This window comes from Mastigoproctus giganteus, chromosome 13, assembly GCF_048544385.1.
Source record: "Mastigoproctus giganteus isolate SK-2022 chromosome 13, ASM4854438v1, whole genome shotgun sequence".
NCBI lineage: Eukaryota > Metazoa > Arthropoda > Arachnida > Uropygi > Thelyphonidae > Mastigoproctus > Mastigoproctus giganteus.
The window spans coordinates 9290649-9307749 of NC_143587.1; the positions used below are offsets into that span (position 1 = coordinate 9290649).

Below are 17101 nucleotides of genomic sequence, written 5' to 3' on the forward strand. Positions count from 1 at the left end.
TCATTTCCTATATGGCAGTGGTTCTTAAACTTTTTAATGTTAAGACACCCTAAATCCATTATGAAAAATTGCCAGCAACCCCAACACAAGGTGCATGGGCATTGGCAGAATATTTTGTAAGGTGGTGCATGTTTCCACATGCACCACATTTTTCAAGCATTTTTTCAAAAATGTGTGAAAAAAATGTTTGGCTTTTAGTACAGGACTTTTAAACAAAATTTTTTTTATTTAAAAATTGGCCTCATACCACATTTTATGCACAATCTCTATATCTCTAAGAATAATAAATTGTACGAAAAAATCTAAATTAAAGAAATAATATTAGATTGTTTTTTCATACTTATTTTAATATTTTTAGAACAATAAGTACATTTTCTAATTTATATCCAGAAACTCAAATAATTCGAAATTAAAAAAAAAAAAAAAAAACAATAAAAATTATATTGAAATTTTATTAATTTTAGAGCTAAAGGTTAAGCGAGTATGAGCGTTCGCAGTGGCACTGTGCTGTTACAATGTATGTTACACTGTGCTGTTACAAATACAGTGTATGCGACTGACGGCTCAGCTCAGCTGTTCCGTATATGTAAGTGTATGTACATAAACACTGTGATGCGATCATCAATTATTTCATGACAACTTCTAATTTACACAGTTGCATGAAAATCAACGACCTTTTGTAGCGACATCCATGATGTAAGCCGATGCTAAATTTGACGTCGCGGGACCCCTATAAAGAGCAAGCAGCACCCACTTTGAGAACCACTGCTATATGGAGAAAATTTGTTTTCTATATGGAACATATGATGTATGTCAGAGATATTTGCTTGCTGCTCATCCTCTAGGACTTCACCTGAGTCTGATTGTGTCTTTCATATCTCCGTTATTATAGATGTGGGTTTAGTGACTGTCCTGGCTATATACTTCTTTCAATATAACCAGCTAGATTATCATCTGCTTCTTGTGTTTTCATTTTTAAATCAGATAATTTCTTTTTTGAAGTCTTTTCATGAAGCACAAATTTCCAGCTGAACTAACAGTCTTCTGCTCCTTGAAAGGTATATTATTGTGTGAATGTAGTATTGTGTGCTTGTTTGACTCATGAACCTTCTGCCTGTGGTCATATGGTTTCCTTGTTGCTCTCTTGTAGTGGACCTATCCTTTTATAAAGATTTCATAAAGATAATTCGAATTACACATAAGCATGAAATTTGTTGCAGGTAAACAATTATTGAACTCTTCCTGCAATTTAGCAGTAACATGAATAAATATTAATTATCATATAAGTATAATATGTATTTCATTATTTCAATGAGTGTTATTTTAGTGTTCAAACAGCGAAGAACTTTTTACTGTTTTTCTTGGGCCTCTGCAGAATCTTTTTTCATAACCTTCTTTAGCATGTCCCACTCCTTGAGTAACCTGATTACAACCTACTTTATTCATTCCATTTCAAATAACATCTCTTGATAATTTGTAGATATCCCATCCTCCTTTTCTGATACCAGTTTCATTGATTATTTGGTTTCTATTTCAGTTTTCTTTCTTATGCCATAGCAGGATACTTAATGATTTTGTAATAACTGAGAGCAAAGTGGAGGAGAAATTGTTGAAGTTAAACATACGAAAAGCACCTAGGGTGGATGGGGTCTATCCAGTTATATTAAAGGAGGTGGCAAAGCAACTAAGCAAACCCTTAGCCATAATTATGAGAGCATCCTTGGAATCCGGGGAGGTCCCCACGGACTGGAGATGTGCAAATGTATCCCCAATTCACAAATGGGGGATCGAAGGGTGACACGAGTAATTACAAACCAGTTAGTTTAACTTCTGTTCCAGGTAAAATAATGGAGTCACTGGTTAAAGATGCTTTGCAGGATCATCTAGACAAGACTGCAGCAATAATTCAGACACAGCATGGGTTTGTTAAGGGAAAGTCTTGTCTGACAAATTTGATAGGATATTATGATGTGGTTACCAAGGAACTGGATGCAAAAAATAATTTTGATATCATATATTTGGATTTCAGGAAAGCTTTTGACACTGTTGCGCATGAAAGACTATTGTACAAATTGGAGCAGAATGGTATTAAGGGTAAGTTGCTACAATGGATAAAATGATGGTTAAGTGGGAGAAGACAGAGGGTGGTAATCAATGGGTGCTGCTCTTCGTGGACTAATGTTATTAGTGGAGTCCCACAGGGTTCGGTGTTGGGTCCAGTGTTGTTTTGTATATTTATCAATGATATTGATGAAGATATATCAGGCTTAATGTCGAAGTTTGCAGAAGTTTGCAACAAAGGTTGACAGAGTTGTTAATGACAGTAATGGCAGTGTGCTACTGCAACAGGATCTAGATAATTTGGGTAGATGAGCTAAGAAGTGGCAACCGAAGTTTAACCTTGACAAATGCAAAGTACTGCATATGGGTAGAAGTAACCCCAGAGAAACGTACCAACTGTGTGGTACTACACTTAAGGTGGTAGAAAATGAAAAAGACCTGGGAGTAATTGTGCAGTCAGATATGAAGTTTTCTGAGCAATGCAGACAGGCTGCCAGGGCAGGTTATGGGGATTTGTCATTGATATATAGGAATTTTGCAAGCAGGGAAAAGGAGGTGATTATCCCTCTGTATAAGGCAATGGTCAGGCCACGCCTTGAGTACTGCGTACATGTCTGGAGGCCTCATTTTAGGAAGGATGTAGATTTACTTGAGCATGTACAGAGAAGGGCAACAAGATTGGTGAGGGGAATGGAGAGATCCTCTTACCAAGAGAGACTTAAGTTCTGCAAATTGCAGTGGCTGGAGACTAGGCACCTGCGCGGTGATCTGATTGAGGTGTATAAGGCCTTGAATGGGTTGAGCATGCTGAATTCTAATGGGATCCTTCCACTTGTTCAGATTACGAACCTAAGGGGGCATAAATTCAAATTAAGAAAAGACAGATGTAGAATAGATGTGCAGAAATTTGCCTTTAGCCAGCGGGTGGTTAATTGCTGGAACAAACTTTCATCTGTCGTTGTGGAAGTCGATAGGTTGAATAAATTAAAGGAGGAACTGGACAGGCATTTGAAGGGAATGGTGTGATTTTTTTTTTTTTTTTGGCTGATGCTGCATAAGCTCATACACATGCTTTCTTGCATCACCTGCCACTAGTACTTTTTAAATGTATGAAATGGTGTATAGCATCTAGAGTTGTTTTCTTCTTTTCTCATTTCTCATTTACATGTGTATATATATCCCTCAGAAATTTCAGTTATTCTCATTTCATTTCATTTCACATCAGAGGTTCAGTCCAACCCTTTAAGAAAATGAAAATATTTCTCTTTACCTTCAAAAACTATAATACTTCCCATATCAAAATGTTTTGGTCACTACCCAGCTGGTGGCTTCTTATGTTAAAAATTTTTAATGGACACTGATTCCCTGGTTGCATCCTTAACAAGAGATACAAAAAGTAATTGTGTGGATGGTTCAAGAACCATCTGCTACTGAGTAAGTGTGCTGTCCAATCTGTTTGTGGATATTACAGTCCTCATAAAAAGACATTCTGATTTGTTAGTGTACTTCAATGGCACATATAGTTATGTAGCATACTTGTACTCTTTTTTTTTTTCACTCATTAAAATCACATCAGATTGATATTTTAATGTTCCCTGTCTAATGGATGCACTCTTCTTAAATCTGTGCTTTCAGATTAGAAACAGAGCTCCTTCTTTCATGTGTGTCTTTCCTGTACACATTGTACTTAACATGTGCAAATTATACATCCAGTATAGCAGAATAGTGCCATGTTTCTGATATCCCTGTTCTGTTAGTATTTGTCAATTTAACCACTACTATGATCATATTCATCAAATTTATGAACTACAGTGGAATCTCATTAATATAAAGTTCAAGGGACCTAAATTTTCACATTTTGTAATAATGAGGTTTGTAGTAACGAGGTCCCTGAAAAGTGTCAAAATTTTACTGGTTTTTTTTTTTTTTTTCAGTATCTACTGTATATCTAAGAATAATAATAAATAATAATAATATCAAAAATAAATTAATGAAATAAAAATAAAATAAAACAAAAGCCTTGTCGAACAATACAGTAATAGGAATAACATATTTTTTAAAAGATTTTATTTGTAAGATAAACTAAGAGAAAAGCAATATTAACGAAAATAAAAATATTGTACAGTATATATTTTGATGTATACAATATTTTAGTATCACAGTAAAAAGAATTACAGTCTTAATATAAAAGGAGACATACAAAACCATTAACTTTAATTTAAAGAAAGAATCCAATGTTGTTTGCACAATTTTTGTCCTATATGCATTTTTAACTATAGCACATATATTATCAAATGCAATAGTTGTTTCTTTATCAATGTTACTGCAGGCCAACACATTCTCTATTATGTTCAATGCATTTTGGGCATCTTTTTTAGATGTCAGTATGTGCACTTTTTCACTTTTGCTGTTGCTGGTAACAAAAACATCATCATTTTGTTTGGTACCCAGCAGCTTTTCTGTTGTTGTTGGCATTGCAGTGGTAGCAACTTCATCATCCACCTTCACAAACTCCTCAAATTTGCCAACAAAATTCATATGCTCCTTCAAATTCCTCCATACCTCACTGTTGCTATCACATTCATCTGCTGGACCATGTTTTTCGATAATGTTCTCTCCAAAGCCACTCTTTCTGAAGCAGTGATTATTACACTTGATGTAATACTTTCCCAAGCAATAAAAAGATTACGGATAGCATCCAAGACATTCCAATTTGGCTGAAAATTGTTCCCTCCTATGTTGCAGATCAAGTACCTTATCAGGTGGGCTCTACATCTTGTGGATCAAGTACATTATCAGGCGGGCTCTCTTGAGGTTATAAATAATGCCTTGATTCAGTGGTTGCATTAAACTGGTGGTATTGGGGGGGGGGGTTAAAAACAACAGCCGTATATTTGTCAACTTATGTGTCTTGGCAGAATATACTGTACAACGGTCTAGAATCATCAAAATGTTCTTTTTTTTTCTTTTTTCTGAAGCCATTCTTCTGTTCAATTTTGATAATCAAGACTGAAAAATTTTGACCATAAGCCAAGCACTTCTGTTGGCCTCATAATCACAGGGAAGTTGGTTAACTGCTTTGAAACATCTTGACTTGGAAAACTTACCAATCACAAGTGGGCATAGTTTTGTACTGCCATTTTGAATTGCAGAATAACAGAACAGTGAGTCTTTGTTTACTTAATTTTCCATCATGACAAGACTCTCTTCGAACAGCAAATGTTTTGTTTTACAGGAAATTATAAAATAAACCTGTCTCATCAAGATTAAAACTATCCTTTGCCTCATATTTTTCTAGGATGGACTGTACAGAACACAACCAGTCTGTAGCCTTTTCTTTGTTGACTAATCCAGACTCACTGCAAACATTTCGTGAAACCAAGTTATTCCTATCTTTAAATCTTTGGAGCCAGCCACTGCTGTATTTGAAGTTGCTAATCCCATGTTGCTGAGCTAGATAATTTGCCTTTTCTTGCAAAATTGGACCCGATATTGGCAAATTAGATACATGCATTTTTTGATACCACTTGAAAAGTTTTGTTTCAAGCTCCTCATGTTTTTCACCACGAATTCGTTTCCTGTTTTTCATCTCCTCCAGTGTCACGCTCTTCTTCAAGTCTTTTTTGGTTTTTCAGTATTGCAGATAAAGTAGGTAAAGGGATGTTGCATTCCTTTGCAATCTACTTTTTGCTTGTTTCCATCCTATCAGCCTCTTGTATAATTTTTAGCTTAATTTCCAGGCTTAATTCTGTCCGTCTACGTTTTGTCGCCACAACACTGTTAAATAACAGTTAATATAAACAAAAGATGCAAGTTCCACAAAAGACATCAAAAAATAGATTGCTGTATACAATAGCAAAAGACTCTTTGAACTGGGGTAACAATTGCAACTGACCTTATTCCCGTGAGAGCGAGGGAGTATGTGTAAACAACTTACTTTTTATTATTTTGTTAATTTAAATCTTTGTTTCTCAGAGTTTCTCAAACAAAGATGTTTCTCAGAGTGCACTTGACATTGTAGCTACCCTAAACTGCTTTTGTTTACACAAAGCTAATTTCTAACAAATCAGTGCCATCCTTCGGGAAGTAGGGAGCCAGGTGGCCGGGGGGCAATAATCAGATCGCACTGCCAAGATTTGTATTAAACATACAAAATGACAATATTTATTTCTCACGGGGTGAAAAAGAACTTTTTAATACATATTAACCGAATTTTGTAATAAACGAATATGTTTACATAGAAAAGCCTATCCTTTCACAGGGGAATGGTGTGTGCTTCATATAAACGAGTACTTTGTGTAAACTGAGTTTGTATTAACGAGATTTTACTGTATACACTTCTGGCTATTATTATATACTATTAGTATGCAAATTTGAAGGATTGTCTTTGCATATTATTTGTAATCACTAATACATCCTATGTAGTTGATTGCTTTCTCTGTAGGAATTTTCAAATTAATAATAGTCAATAAGATAAAAAAGTTAAATAAAAATTGAATTAGCTACTCACTTGTTATGTATTTAGCTACTTGCTTATTGTGTAATTAGTTACTCACTTATCATTAATTATTCACTTGTTGTAATTAGTTATTCACTTATCATTAAGTGAGTAACTAATCAGGGTGATCAGGTGCCAAGGCTACATATCAATAAAAGTGAATGAGAATAGGTAGCTAATAGCTTTGGTCATGTACCATGTACATTTGATATGGTTGTATGGAACTGCACACCTTGAGGAGAGGGAAAAACAAATTGCACATTGTTACTTTTTTTGCCCCTTTAAAATAACTTAATATTGCTGTAATATGGACAGATGTATTTTTATGTTAGAAAACCAAATCTTATAAATTTTAATTTCTAGGTTATTAGCTGGATTAGGAATGGAGAAGCAATGCTGACTGCAACCTTCCTTATTCCTACCTTATTGCAGGAGGCTGAACAATTGCGCACAGAGCACGAACAGTTTCAGTTGGCCATTGAGGTAAAAACCATGGATTGTTTAATCATATGTATATAGATAGGTTATTTTAACCCAGACATTTCTTTATTATGTAAATTTCTTCCTCCTGTTCTTTTTGCAAAGAAAATGAAGAAAAAAAAATTACTTAACATATTACCTTTACATTTCAGTTTAGTAATATTTCAGAAATTAACATTTGTTGTATGTTTATCAACCTTCTTGGTCCTGTAAAAATCTTAAACAACTCACTGTGTATTCATCATATATTTGCTTTCATTTCCTATCAGTGTCCTTAGTAGGTCATCCAATTTGGTAATTGTATTTGTCATTTAAATAAATCCCATTTATATTACTGAAAAGATTGTTAGCAACACTCTTAACAAAATATAACATTACAGGAACCATTAAAAAGATTGCATGCCCTAAACCCCACCACCTATAAACTTGTATTCATTTTAGTATAACTGAAGGTCATTTCTCACTGAGTTTTTTATTTATTTGGTCAAACCAACTCAAGTGGCTTCTCTGCTTGGGTTAGCTCATACACCACTCCCCAGATATAACACCATCATTTATACTGCAGGTCTTACTGCTTGACACTGCCGTTGGGGGGGGGGGGGGGGCACTGCCGTAGCCAGATGGGAAGGAGCAGCAGTGCATAGCACACTGTTCTTGATTAGACCGGGGTTCGAGCCCATCACCACCAAATACGGAGGATGCGCAAAGGTCAGGAAATGACTACCGCATATCTAGGAGCAATATGGCCTTAGTTGCTAATGCTCCTAAAAACCAAATGAAAAACAAACAAACTGTCGTTGGAAAAAATTCCAAGAAAAATATTAACATTCTTTTGCAAACCTTGCACCTGCAGGAAGATTCCCCACTTGAATGACTCGGTGTTTGCGAGAGAGGGAAAAGGCGGAGGTTCTCGAAAATCCCAGGGACCTTTACCCCCCCTGCCAAGTTAAGAAGCAAAAAGGATGTTTATTGAACAAAGAAAATTTGCTAATCTTCTTCAAGGGTGCTAACCACTATACTCATAGCTGGAGTCGTGTGATTTGCTTATCTTCTCTAACACAAAAGAATGCTTTTCCCAAAAATGAGTCAGATGGGAGGAATGCTTTCGAAAGATGTGAGGTTGTTGAGGTTGTTTTAGCCTCTGCAGTTAGTAGTGTCAATTGTATTTCCTTGTGTAAGGATTGTCACTGGGGGAAAAAAAAAAAAAAAAAAAAAAAAGGGCGATCCGTTGTTTGAGACTTACTTGTGCCGGTTGTGTTTTTTTAAAAAAATTTCACGAGCTTTAAGGACATAGCTATCGTTCGTAATAAATGAAACTTGATTTCAGGGCTATGGTGAATGTTAATAAAAGAAAGGCATACCATCAAGGAAAAGCTGACTGTAATCGAACGACTAAAAAGTGGTGTCTTGAAAGCACAAATAAAATGGGAGTTGGGTATTCTGTAGGGAAAAATACTGGGATGGATTACAGAAGAAGGAAGACTACATTCCTTCTTGGATAAGTTGGACAAAATCCCAGGACTGGAAAGGGAGAACTCAAGACTCTTCAAAAATGAGGCAGTGGATGATTGTTTATACATAGGGTTTGTTCAGAGAAACACAGTTTAGGATTTCTGATGTTAGGTCCCATTCTGAAGATGCAAGCTGAGAAATTTTTTTCAAGACTTAAAGCTTGAGGGTGAATTCCCTGCCAGTGATGGATGGCTATGGCATTTGCAGAAATGTCATGGCATTGGGGAAATAACTATTAGCGGTGAAGCAAAATCATCATATGCTGATAGTGCAAAAAAAATTTATTAATGACTTAAAAACTTTACATGTGAGGGTTTCTGTGATGAGCAACTATATAATTGTGATGAGTCTGTACTGTTTTACAGAATGTTATCAACGAAATCTTTGGATTTAAAATCAGCTCTGAACAAAGCAGGATTGAAGTTAAGTAAGGATCGTGTCACTCTATTGTTTTGCTTGAATAAAACAGGAACCCATAAGCTTGCCTCCTGTGGTAATCGCAAAAAGTAAGAATCTGTGATGTTTTTAATCCATCAATTGAAAATATCTCCCTGTAGAATACATGAGCAGATCAAAAGCATGGATAACTGCAAATTTATTTTTGACCTGGTTCTACAAAACGTTTGTACCATCAGTGCAACGGCATTTGAGAAAAATATGCATTGAACCAAAAGCATTACTGTTTTTAGATAACTGTCCAGCACACCCACGTGCTTACAGTCTCATATCCAAAGATGGAAAGATTCGGGCCATGTATTTACCAAAAAATACCACGGCATCAATCCAGCCCTTTGATCAAGGAATCATTTATAATTTTAGGGTAAATTACATTTTTGAGCTACTTTTATATTTGCTGTCCTCTGATTGTGATGTTCCTGAATTTCTACAGGTGTTAAATTTAAAGGAAGTAGCAGACAAAATTGGTCTTGCTTGCGGGAGTATTTCAGAAGATACAATTCAAAATTGTTGGAGAAAAAGTAGTTTTCTGAGAACAGCTGATGGAGAGAATCAAACTGTGACCAATAAAGAGCAAAACAGTGGACAAATTGCTATACATTATGATATACAGGCAGCTAGAGATTCCCTCAAGGAACAGGAACTCACAGAGAATATGATCAATCAGTGGGTCGATATTGACAAAGAAGAATTAGTGTGTCGCTTATTAACTGATGAAGACATTGCTGGAAGTGTCACCAATGAGAAAAGAATGGATGGAAGTGATGGGGAAATGGAAGAACTAGAGGAACAGCCTGTCAAAGTTCTCACAGATCAGGAAGCAGTGCAAGGCTTAGAGACTGCTTGGGTGGTTAGAGGCACAGCAGGAGGTTGAGCAAGTAAAGATTTTGCAGTTAGTGTATTTAAAAAATACGATCGTGCAAAAACGATTCTTCCATAAAAAGCAACAAAAAATTATAGACGTTTTAAAGAAGTGATCAAAGTGATCCTTGAATTTTTTATAATTATGTATCTATGACTACATGTTTTTTTTATGAAAATAAATAATTTTTGAAAAATTCATTTATTCACACATTAGTAATAACCCTTTCCAAGTGAATTTATTTTGGTCTGCAGGTGGGATTAAAGAAAACTAATGCACGGAATCATGGAATAGAGCACGGTAAATATCACAAATGTGGTTGGATTTCATTGCTTATACAGGGTGTCTCAAAAATATTGGTACAAACGTTTAGGGGAGGTAGGTAACATCTAAAGGAATGTGAATCGAATAGGAACCCATAACCGGAAACGTCACCGTAAGTCGGTAGACGGCACTGTTCATCAGTTTGCGAGATGGAAAATTTCTGGTTTACTCATTCAAGCAGTAGTCGCCGCATGAAGAGCATACATCGATATACGAACTGTGAGCTGGCAGACATGCACCTAGTGTGTGGATTAGCAGAGGGCAATGGTCGAGCTGCTCAATGAGTTTATGGAGAACGCTTCCCAGACAGACAGACATGTACCGGACCACTGTTTGCACGTGTGCATCAAAATTTGTGTGATTATGGGTCATTTAGAGGTAACAGGAGTAGTGCAGGCAGACCACGTTCGGCACGAACTCCCGCCCTGGAAGAAAATGCGTTGAATGCTGTCCAGAATAATCCTACTACCAGCACAGATGCCGTTGGCCTCTGGCTTAGGAGTGTCTCGTTGCAGTGTACAGCGTGTCTGGCACGACGATTGCTTAGACCCCTTTCATCTCCAAAGGGTTCAGTTACTGCTCCCCCAAAATCATCCTGCATGTGTGGCTTTTGCACAGTAGTTTCTCCAAGAAAGTGTTCAAGACTTGAATTTTCCAGCCTATGTTTTGTTCACGGATGAGGCTTATTTCACTAGGGAAGGCTTATTCAATCAGCACAATGCTCGTGTGCGCTCACGTCAACCCACGCGGTGTGTGTCCCCATGCGGCACAACATCATTTCGCAATAAATGTGTGGGCAGGTATGGTCGGTGACTGCTTAGTCAGCCCATACCTGTTACCATCCCGTATGAACTCCGCTAAATATCAGATCTTTCTTGAACAAGTTCTGCCAGGGTTACTTGATGATGTTCCAACAAATGTGAGATGCAACATTTGGTTTCAACATGACGGGGCGCCTTCGCATTATGGAAGGTGTGTTTGTGACCATTTGAACAGGCGTTTTGGGCATCGATGGATTGGCTGTGGTGGACCCGTTGCCTGGCCCCCCCAAACTCACCTGATTTATCGAGCCTTGATTTCTTTCTGTGGGGGCGGCCTCTCAAATCTATCATGTATGAATCGCCTGTGGAGATGGAAATGGATCTCGTGGTGAGACTCGTCTGCACTGCTGCTACTGTCAAAGAAACTCCAGGTGTGTTCGACCATGTCTGCCAATCCTTGCTGCGTCGGTGTCACGCATGCTTCACGTCTCATGGTGGAATCTTCGAGCATTTCTTGTAACATCATGAAATGCATCCATCTCGTACTCCATTGTTCATATTATGTCAAATAAATGTTTGCCACTAATTACTGTCTTGTGTCATTTCTGCTTCTTGTGCCTCTGCTACTAGTTTCCCGTGACGTTTCCGGTTATGGGTTCCTATGCGATTCAAATTCCTTTAGATGTTACCTGGCTTCCCTAAACGTTTGTACCAATATTTTTGAGAAACCTTGTATATTCGGAGTCTGCTTGGAGCAAGAATCAATGAATTGGAGAAAATTTGTAGGCATCAGTTATGCGCAGTTGTCTTATAACGCTGTCCCCCTTCAATGAAACCCCATGGCATAACTGGGGAGCAGTGTACTTATAATTACAAAATATATTTACACTCAAAATCTGATTTTGGGTAAATGTAAAGATATCAGTCCTGCTAAATTTATATCATTGTGTTGTGTTGATATGATATGTAATATGCAGTTACTCAGAATAATATCATATTTTTGGAGACTTAAACACCATGATATTGAAAGCTGGAATTGAAGAAAGATATTTTAAATGTAAATATTTAAAATATCTGCATAAAAGCCCAGCCCATGAGGTGGAATCCTGGTATTTTAGTAAAGCATAGAACAATCATTGAATATGAAGTGAATCAATTAAAACTAACTTATGGTAAAATATATAAAGCAAAAAAAAAAAAAAAAAACTGAGAATATTGGAAAGCAAAAATAGACATCTGTGTCTCCAGTAATATTAGCACTAGCATTAGTAGAGGCATAAGATTCAAGAAAGCAAGCTTATGCAGCATCAGCCAAAAAAAATTGATTTAGGCTATCAACTTCCACAACAAAAGATGAAAGTCTGTTCCACCAATCAACTACCCGCTGGCTAAAGGCAAATTTCCACACATCTATTTCTCCGTACAATTGTTCAATGACTCAAATAAGTACAATGGACAATTGTACAGAGAAATAGAGTGAGCTATTAAATCAGAATGTCTTATAATGGGGGATTTTAACTTCCCAGATATTGACTGGAACTTGTGGTTGGTGACTGGTCACTCCCACACTAGTCAGACTTTTGTGGATTTATTGGATGATTGTTTTCTGCAGCAGCATGTTCGAAAGGCAACCAGAGAGAGTAATACTCTTGATCCTGTTATCAGCAGTGATCATTCTTGTATTAAGAATTTGCAGATAAGGGAACTACTAGGTGGCAGTGATCACAGTGTACTGATGTGGGATTTACTTAAAGATTTAATTACCATAATGGGTAAAGGAAAGGATTTTTGCTTCCGTAAAGGTGAGTACAGTGGTCTCAGACAGTTTTTAAATTCTGTACAGTGGGATAAACTGACGAGGTTACCAACAGTAAATTCTAAGTGGGAAGCATTCAAGGAATTAATCGTGAATGCTACTAAAAGTTTCATACCTATTATTTATGCCTAAACCTTGAACAATATTAAGAAATATTGTTCAAAGTTTAGGCCTAAATGGTTATCAAGTGAACTAAAGAGACTCGTGACAGAAAAGAAAAATGCATGGGATGTGTATAAATTATCAAGCAACTCAGAAGCCTATGGCAGATATAAGCTAGTCTGTAATCATGTCACAAAGGAGGTTAGGCAGGCGAAGGCAGATTATGAGAAATCTTTGGCAAAAGATGCTAAGAAAAACAGAGAGGATTTCTTTACTCATATAAACTCTAAACGGAAGGGGGATGAATCTGATTGGTTCACTTGATAACGATGGTTTGACCGTTGATGATCCTGCTTAGATAGCAAACAAACTGAATGAGTATTTTGCATCTACATTCACACATGAGGAGTTATTAAGGTTTGAAAATAGCAGACGGTTATCAAATTGCAGCAGGGTGCTTAATGATTTTGTAATAACTGAGAGCAAAGTGGAGGAGAAATTGTTCAAGTTCAACATAAGAAAGGCACCTGGGGTGGATGGGATATATCCAGTTATATTAAAGGAGGTGGTAAAGCAACTAAGCAAACCCTTCGCCATAATTATGAGAGCATCCGTGGACTCAGGGGAGGTCCCCACGGACTGGAGATATGCAAATGTATCCCCAATTCACAAAGGGGTTTCGAAGGGTGACACAAATAATGACAAACCAGTTAGTTTAACTTCTGTTCCAGATAAAATAATGGAGTCACTGGTTAAAGATGCATTGCAGGATCATCTAGACAAGACTGCAGCAATAATTCAGACACAGCATGGGTTTGTTAAGGGAAAGTCTTGTCTGACAAATATGATTGGTTATTATGATGTGGTTACAAAGGAACTGGATGCAAAAAATATTTTTTATATCATATATTTGGATTTCAGGAAAGCCTTTGACACTGTTGCGCATGGAAGATTATTGTACATATTGGAGCAGAATTGTATTAAGGGTAAGTTGCGACAATGGATAAAAGGATGATTAAGTGGGAAAAGACAGAGGGTGATAATCAATGTGTGCTGCTCTTCGTGGAGTTCCACAGTGTTCGGTGTTGGGTCCACTGTTGTTTTGTATATTTATCAATGATATTGATGATGGTATATCAGGCTTAGTGTCGAAGTTTGCAGATATACAAAGGTTGACAGGGTTGTTAATGACAGTAATGGCAGTGTGCTACTGTAACAGGATCTAGATAATTTGGGCAGATGGGCTAAGAAGTGGCAACTGAAGTTTAACCTTGACAAAGTACTGCATATGGGTAGAAGTAACCCTACAGAAAAGTACCAACTGTGTGGTACTACACTTAACGTGGTAGAAAATGAAAAAGACCTGGGAGTAATTGTGCAGTCAGATAGGAAGTTTTCTGAGCAATGCAGACAGGCTGCCAGTGCAGGTCATGGGGTTTTGTCAATGATATATAGGATTTTTGCTAGCAGGGAAAAGGAGGTGATTGTCCCTCTGTATAAGGCAATGGTCAGGCCACGCCTTGAGTACTGCATATAAGTCTCGAGGCCTCATTTTAGGAAGGATTTCGATTTGCTTGAGCGTGTAAAGAGAAGAGCCAACAAGATTGGTGAGGAGAATGAAGGGATCCTCTTACCAAGAGAGGCTTAAGTTCTGCAAATTGCAGTGGCTGGAGACTAGGCACCTGCACGGTGATCTGATTGAGATGTATAAGGCCTTGAATGGGTTGAGCACGCTGAATTCTGATGGGATCCTTTCTCTTGTTCAGATTACGAACCTAAGGTGGCATAAATTCAAATTAAGAAAAGACAGATGTAGAATAGATGTGGTGAAATTTGCCTTTAGCCAGCGGGTGGTTAATTGCTGGAACAAACTTCCATCTGTCGTTGTGGAAATTAATAGATTGAATAAATTTAAGGAGGAGCTGGACAGGCATTTGGAGGGAATGGTGTGATTTTTTTTTTTTTTTGGCTGATGCTTCATGAGCTCATACACTTGCTTTCTTGCATCACATTCTACTACTACTACTACTACCACCACCTTACAACAGTCTTTCCTCAATTTGAATTTATGCCTTCTCAGGTGATTACTCTGAGCAGGAGGAAAATCTCATCAGCATTGAGTATGCTCAAACCATTCAAGGCATTATACACCTCAATCAGATCACCTGACAAATGCCTAGTCTCCAGACACTGAAATCTGCAAAACTTAAGCCTTTCTTCGGAAGAGCAACCCTTCATTCCATTCACTAATCTTGTTGCCCTTCTCTGCACTCGTTCCAGTAGCTCTTCATCCTTCTTAAAATGAGGCCTCCAGACCTGTATACAGTACTGAAGGTGTATCCTGACCATTGCCTTATACAAGGGAATAATCACCTCCTTATCCCTGCTAGAAAAATTCCTGTATATCATTGACAAGACACCATGAGCTACTCTTGCAGACTGTCTGCACTGCTCAGAAAACTTCATAGCTGCCTGCACAATTACCCCCAGGTCCTTTTCATTCTCTACCACTGTCAGTGTAGTACCACAGAGTTGATACGTTACTGCTTCCCATATGTAGTACTTTACATTTGTTAATGTTAAACTTAATTTGCCATCTCTCAGCCCATCTGTTGAACTTTTATAGATCCTGTTGCAGCAGCATACTGTCATTAGTGTCCTTAACAACCCTGCCACCATTCGTATCGTCTGCAAACTTGGACATTAAGCCTGATATGCCATTATCAATATCATTTATAAATACAGAAAACAACAATGGACCCAACACTGAACTCTGAGGGACTTCACTAGTATTAGTCCACGAAGTGCAGTGTCCTAAATAGCATTAGTGCTCTTCGTGGACTAAATAGCATTAGTCCAAGAAGAGCAGTGTCCATTGATTACCAGTCTCTGTCTTCTCCCACTCAACCATCCCTTTATTCATAGCAGCAATTTGCCTCCAATGCCACTCTGCTCCAATTTGTGCAGCAGTCTTCCACGTGCAACAGTATCAAAATCCTTTCTAAGATCCAATATAGACATCCAAGTTATTCCCTGCAACCAGTTCCTTTGTGACCACATTATAGTATCCAATCAACTTGGTCCGACAAGACTTCCCCTTAATAAAACAATGCTGTGCCCGAGCTATAACCGAAGTCTTTTCTAGATGATCGTGCAGTGCTTCTTTAACCACGGCCTCCATTAATTTCCCTGAAATGGAAATTAAACTAACAGGTCTATAATTACTTGTCACCCTTTGATCCTCCTTTGTGAATTGGGGTCACATTTCCACATCTCCAGTCCATGGGTACCTACCCTGAGTCTAAGGAAGCTCTCATAATTATGGCTAACGGTTTGCTTATTTCCTTTGCTGACTCCTTTAATATAACTAGATAAATCCCATCCACCCCAGGTGCTTTTCTTGTGTTTACTTTCAACAATTTCTCCTCCACTTTGCTCTAAGTTATTACAAAATCATGTAACTCACTGCCAGAGTTTAATTCGCCTCTGGCATTCCCCTCCCTGAATAACTCCTTGTATGTGAATGTAGATACAAAATACTAAGTTAGTTTGTTAGCTACCTAAGCAGAATCATCATCAGTTGAATCATCGATATCAAGTGGACCAATCTGATTCATCTCCTTCATTCTAGAGTTTACATAAGTAAAAAACTCTTTGCTGTTTTTCATAATTTCCCATAATCTGAGATTTCTCATAATCTTTTCTCATTATGAGATTTCTCATAATCTGCCTTTGCCTGCCTAACCCCCTTTGTGACTGGGTTACATACCAGCTTATATCTATCATAGGTTTCCATGTCACCCATTAATTTATATGTATCCCATGCATTTTTCTTCTCTGCCACATGTATCATTAGTTCATTCTGATATCCATTTAGGCCTAAACCTTGAACAATATTTCTTAGTTGGTATGTAAAGCCTAGTAGCTTCCAAGATTAATTCTTTGAATGCCTGCTATTTTGAATTTGCTGTTGGTAACATCATCAGTTGGTCCAACCATATCGAATTTAAATACTGTGTCAGACTGCCGTAGTCATCTTTACGAAAGCAAAAACCCTTCCCTTTATCCCTGATGGTAGTTACCTCTTTGATTAAATCCCACTTCAGCACACTGTGATCTGCCACATAGTGGTTCCTTTATCTGCAGATTCCAATGCATGAAGAATCACTACTGATAATCAGATCAAGAGTATTACTCCCTCTAGTTGCCTCTCAAAAATGCTGATGTAG

At 37.5% G+C, this 17101-nt stretch overlaps 1 protein-coding gene across 3 annotated transcripts in view; it reads left to right on the forward strand.

The window, feature by feature from the left end:
- The window catches only part of trio (trio Rho guanine nucleotide exchange factor), a 996553-nt gene that overhangs the window by 495289 nt on the left and 484163 nt on the right, over positions 1-17101 (forward strand). For all 3 annotated transcript variants that reach the window (XM_090387950.1, XM_090387951.1, XM_090387952.1), the window contains one exon: positions 6923-7042. In XM_090387950.1, coding sequence (XP_090244076.1) covers positions 6923-7042 — 120 coding nt within the window. The remainder of the gene's footprint in view (positions 1-6922; positions 7043-17101) is intronic.